The 6,161-nt window shown below is 44.4% G+C and overlaps 1 protein-coding gene across 1 annotated transcript in view; it reads right to left on the bottom strand.

The window, feature by feature from the left end:
• Nucleotides 1-3,305, bottom strand: part of LOC101340760 (graves disease carrier protein) — a 99,396-nt gene extending 96,091 nt beyond the window's left edge. The window contains exon 1 of the mRNA XM_023740755.1: nt 3,040-3,305. Within this exon, the coding sequence (XP_023596523.1) occupies nt 3,040-3,163 (124 nt within the window). The 5' untranslated portion in view covers nt 3,164-3,305. The remainder of the gene's footprint in view (nt 1-3,039) is intronic.
• Nucleotides 3,306-6,161: the final 2,856 nt, after the last annotated feature.

The following is a 6,161-nucleotide window of genomic DNA, read 5'->3' as shown; positions in this document are numbered from 1 at the left end:
GGGACTAATGAGGCACAGCAGTCCAGGGACAAGGGTCAGAAGGCAGAAGGGGACAAGGAAGCTGGTGATAGGGAACCCAAGGTTGAGTAAGGATATTGTTGATTTGTTGTGACATTGTTAACCATTGTCATAGGGCAACATTTGTAGTGACTGTTAAATGTGAAACTATTTTGTTCTGTAAGCCTTCATCTTAAGTGAGAATAACAGCACAAGTGGAAGGGCGTAGTCAATGTCACTGAACTGTGCATGTAGAAATTTTTGAAATGGTGTATCTTTGGCTATGTGTATTTTCACCAAAAACAAAAAAAGAGATTAAGAAGTTAGAGGGTTGATATGTTGTGGGGTTGTTAACCAGTGTCATAAAACAACATGTGTACTTCTGTCTCATGAGAAACTATTTGTTCTGTAAGCCTTCACCTGAAGTACAATAAAAAATATATATATAAAAAAAAATATGCAGCTTAAACAAGATTCCTTTGTTTCCTATACTTGCTATCTCCAATTCCTTTCCTCCTTTTAATAGGCTTTGTGTATTAAAGTGTAAGATGCATAGCGAAAGTGCACAAATCATAAGCCACTTAATGAATTACTGCAAAGTGAACACACCCATGTAAGGACCACCCAGAACAAGAAAGGAAATATCACCAGACCCCCAGAAGTCCCTCTCCTATACTCACAAAATCACTATGTATTTGCCCCTCTTCTTCAAAGATAAACAACCACTATTCTGACTTCTCACAACATACATTTAGCTTTGACTGTGAAGGAGTCCTGGTGGCACAGTGGTTCAGTGCTTGCCTGTTAACAGAAAGGTCGGCAGTTCGTGAACTTTATACAAGTGAAATCATACAGCGTGCATTTTGTGTGTGTATCTGGCTTCTTCTGTTCAACATTATGTTTGTGAGACTCATTCACATTGTTCCACGTAGCAGGAATTTATTTATTGTCAAAGCTGCATAGTAGTTCACTGTATGATTATATCATATTTTAGACATATACTCTAGCATTGACAGACTTTCCGGTTGCTTTGGCTTTTTGGCTATTATGAACATTGCAGATATGAACAAAAATCTATACGCTGGCATCTACCTAGTAGTGGAACTGCTGGATCAGATGGCATGCAATGTTTCCCAAAGTGGTTGTACCAATTCACACTATCAACAGCAGTATATGAGAGCACCAGCTGCTATCCTCACCTACACTTCAGTGTCTAATAGACATCACAGATGTAAATATGTCTAAAACAACTCCTGACTCCTGCCCCTACAGCCACCACAAAACCTGCTCCAACTACTAAAAAAAAAAAAAAACCAAACTCATTGCCTTCAAGTCTATTCTGACTCATAGCAACCCTACAGGACAAAGCAGAACTGCCCAATAGGGTTTCCAAGGAGTGGCTGGTAGATTTGAACTGCGGATGTTTTGGTTAGTAACCCAGCTCTTCACCACAGCTCCATCTATAGCCTTCCCATTTTAGTCAATGACAGCTCCGTGCTTTCATTTTTCATGCCATAATGCGTCAGCCTTGACTTTCCTCATACCATGTCTAATCTGTTGGAAAATCCTGTTTGTTCTATCTATAGAATCTCACAACTTCTCATCACCTCCAATGCTACTACCCTGATCTAAGCCACTATCTCCTATCATCTCAATTACTACAATAACCTCCAAACTGGACTCCTTGCTTCCATATTTGCACTCCCACAGTCATTCTTAACAGAGCAGTCAAAGTGATCCTTTTGAAATAGGTCATATCGTGTCACTTCTCTGCTCAAAACCTGTAATGGCTCCCCATTTCACTCAGAGTAAAAGTCATTCTTTACAATGGCTCGCAAGAACCTTTATTTTCTGCCTCCTTTACCTCTCTAACTTCTTCCCCCATCCCACCACTTAGCTCCAGCCACAGGTCTTTGAACTGACCAGGCCTTCTCCTGCTTAGAAGCCTTTGCTCCACCATTTCCCTCCACCTAAAATGCTCTTCCTCAGACATCAGCTTGCTAACTCCCTCATCTCTTCAATTCCTTGCTCAATTCTCACACTAATTCAGTGATTATCGTGGTCACCCTATTTAATATCACACTCACTCTGCCTCTCCATTTCCTTGCCCTGCTATCCTTTTCTACTTTTTCTATTGCAACTTATCATCTTCTAACATACTATATAGTTTACTTTTTCATTTTGTTTATTGTCTTTCTCCCCACAACTCTCCGACCAATGTGAACTCCAGGAGGCCAGGGATGTTTGTTTTGTGCTCTGATGTATACCAAGTACGCAGCAGGCACATAGCAGGTGCCCAAATATTCCTCATATGAATGTCCATTCTATCAGCAGAACAAAATAATCAAATTCTTAATACTGCTGCAGCCTTCAAATATTATCTTTCTACAAGTCTTCATAATGTGGATTTTTTTTAATTCCAAGCCTTAACAAATTATTAAGTGATGACAACCCAGATAGGCACTTAAAGAAGGGTAGAGATTGAAACACCAATTTATGGGAAGACAGAGGAAATTCTCTAGAGACATGAGCTTTCTGGCATCAGCTACTTGCCAACTAGTGGCACAGTTTACTAGAATCACTGGAACCAGTTTTACTTGGAGACAGCTTTGCACAATTCCCCAGTCATCTTTAAAAAGCTGACCTCCAAAATTTGTTTTCCTTTAAACCAACAGCAAAATTCAATTCTACACTCGGTCACCCATAGTCTCTATAAAGAAAAGGGAGCCCAGCGTGTTTGCACTGAATCCCTAGAGTCTCTGTAAGGAATCCTTTATTCTCTGTTATCCAACCCTGGAGAATGTGTTCCTGGTACAGCCCTTTCACCACTACCCTACACCCACCTACCTACCGCTCCCTGAGGACCCGATGCCCTTCCTCTCCAGGTATTAGAAAGGAGTTATGGTAGGTCAAGACAAACATCGGCGGGGCAATGCAGCAACCAGAGTTCAGAAATGTCACCGCGGCCGCTTGCTTCCGACCTGCCTCAGATCCTGCCCCCGCCGCTCCGCGCGTGGCCAGGTCCTACCGGAGGACACCCACCTCCAGCAAGGAAGGAGCGCAGCCAGTAGAAGTCTCGGCGGGCTGTGGGCCCTCCAGTCCCTGCCGCCTGCGGCATCGTGGGAGGGGGATCGGCCGGTGCCAGGGCCGCCGCCGCCGCCGCCATCAGCACCAGGGCTGAGTCGGAAGCTTCGGCCGCCAAGTTACAAACCACTGGCCCGGGCCATGTTTGGAGCGGTCGGTGACAGGGTACCGACCTCCGCGCCAGCAGCGCAGAATAACACCGGACGGCGAGTCGCGAAATGATGGCGTACGCCTGGGGCGGGGCCTGGATCTTGGCCCCAGACCGGCCCTGGATGTGGGGAGACTAGGGGCTGGCATGGGGGCGGGGCCGGGGGAGGGTCCCTGGGCTGTGCGGGGGCAGGGCCTGCACAGGCATCTGGGTGCGGCTAGAGGAGTTGTTCAGGCCGGTTACCTCCCCAACTCCATCTCTTCCGAAGCGATTCCTTGCTCCCCTTTTTAGGCCCCTTGTGTTGAGATGAGGAAGAGAAACATGGCTAGAGAGTCCCTCCAAAACTCCCCACCTCGGAGAGCTCTGCTTCCAATAACCTGTAACCGCCCATCAAACTGTCTTCTGACCTCCCTGAGATGCACGCTTTCCAAGACCAACCTTTGGCTCCTCGCTCTGCAAGCATCTCTGAACTTGCTCGCCTCTCCCATCAAATAGCTCTGCCATCTCAGACCCCACTGAAACTCAGTTTCTACCCTCCCCACTAATTTCCCACCCCACCCCCATTACCTCTGCCAATAAATATTGCTAAAGCCTCCAAGTTCTTCTTTCTTAGGAACCCTGCAAATTACACAACCCTGCCTTGTCAAGCCCTTCTGGTTCTGTTCTGTTTGTACCTTCCTCTTAGCTCCCAAACTCCACTGAGCTCTACTCCCCATCAACCCCAAGTCTCTGCCCTAATTTCTTAGGAAAACTCCAGTTTCTTCTCCCTGAACCCACAGTATTCCAAGACTATTTCTCTACTACCCTTTACAGGCACTATTACTGCAGTCCTCTCATCTCTTTTAAGCTGTGCGACACTCATTCCTATTCTTTGTGACCAAAGATATTCTGAAATTTTTACTCTCAGAAATTATCTATTATAATTTCCCTCAATGCTTCTTTTAACCTTCCCTATCACTGACACTGGTCACCTCTTTCTCTTTGTACGCATCTATCTTTACAAGGAGTTTGTAGCCACATTTAGTCGGTAATGATGAGTCCAGATTTCAAATTTATTTTTCCCCATGTTTTCTATTTTCAAAATGTTACAGTACCAGAAAATAAAAACCCATTTAATAATATTATTTGTATTTTACATGTCTAATCTGAAAAAAAAAAAGCTCCCCAAAGTTCTTTTATATAACAACAAAAGACAAATAGGTCTATATTTTCATATTCTATAACCAGCAAAACTGTCTCAGTTCTCTAGTGGTAACTTTTTACATTTTCCCTTTACTGGAGCCCTGGTGGCACAGTGGTTAACAGATACAGCGAGCTGCGCTATAAACCAAAAGGTCAGCAGTTTGAATACACCAGCTGCTCCTTGGAAACCCTATGGGACAGTTCTACTCTGTCCTATAGACTCACTATGAGTAGGAACCACTTGCTGGCAATGGGTTAATCTCTGTGGGGCTGGCTGTAAATATACACAGACTCTTTGTAAATTTCAAGGCATGGCCCTCCCACCAGGGCCAAGAACTGACCAACCTCCTCTCAGTAGGCCACAGATACTTCATTTGCATAGAAAGTGCAGCCGGGCTATACGTCACCTAATGTGCATAGTTTATCGACCAGTCCTTGCAAGGTGCATACCAATCACAGAGCAGACTGTAGCCCAAGATCAGACAAAAAGTATTAAAACCAAGTTGTTTACAGCTTACCCAGGAAATGTCAATCAACCTGGACAACAGTAACAAACCCTCTAGGGTAGAAACTAGAACAAAGGTAACTCCTCAGGGATTAGGGGAAAAAATTCCCCAATTGTTTTTCCAAAGAATCAAGGCAAAAGGCCACATACGGGAACTCTTTTCACCACACTCCCCAAACTTGTGTGGCATACCACTGACCAGTGAAGTTAGAGAAGTGGGTCAAGGTTATATCTGAAATAGTTTTAATCTTGGGCTAAAGATTTAGACTTAATTCAGCAGATGATAATAAGAAGCTCATGACAGCCATGATTTAGAAAATTAATCTGGGAGAGATGAGTAGGATAATTGCGAAGGCAGACACTGATAGAACCTGACAGTAAGGAAGCCAGTTAGGGAGCTTTCACAACAATCCAGGCAAGAGGGTCAATGGGAGCATGGAAGCATGGTGATCAGAAAGGAAATGGATGGAGGAGATAGCATCTGCTGGGTTTGCTAATGAATTAGAAGTGGAGGGCAAGTTATAGGAAAAATCAAAGCCACTGCAAAGTTTTTGGAAAGGATATTGGAGAGTGCTGATGGTGGCATTAATAGGATAGGGAAAAAACAGGAACTGATTTAGAGCACAGAAAGGGGTTAGGGATGTGTGATGGTTAATGTTTTGTGGGAACTTGGCCATGATTCTCAGTATTATGTAATTATTCTCCATTTTGTGATCTGATGTAATTATCCCCCATTTTCTGATCTCCCATAAGGAACATAATGTAATCATCTCCATGATGTGATCTATGTGATCAGCCAATCAGTTGTAAGAGGAGATTCCTCGGGGATGTGACCTGCACCCAATACATATATGGACATTTTGGAAATGCTTGCTTGCTTGCTGTGGATCCCCTATCTGGTTCATCACTATCTGACCTCCAGTTCTTGGGACTTGACCCAGTAGCCTGCCGCATTGCCTGCCTATCTTTGGTTCGTCCGCCCCTGCAGCTGCGTGAGTCAGGACAAGCTTCCAGCCTGATGCCTGACTTGGGATTTGCCAAGGAGCACTGGTGACACAGTGGTTAAGAGCTTGGCTGCCAAACTAAAGTTTGGCAGTTCGAATCCATCAGCCACTCCTTGGAAATCCTATGGGATAGTTCCACTCTGTCTTATAGGGTTGCTATGAGTCCGAATAGACTCATTGGCAATGGTTTTCCAACCATGTGAGCCATTTCCTTGAGATAAATCTCTGTCTCTGTCTCTAT

The sequence above is a fragment of the Trichechus manatus genome, unplaced genomic scaffold (assembly GCF_000243295.1).
Source record: "Trichechus manatus latirostris isolate Lorelei unplaced genomic scaffold, TriManLat1.0 scaffold00163, whole genome shotgun sequence".
Lineage (NCBI taxonomy): Eukaryota > Metazoa > Chordata > Mammalia > Sirenia > Trichechidae > Trichechus > Trichechus manatus.
This window is presented reverse-complemented; position numbering and strand designations above follow the sequence as displayed.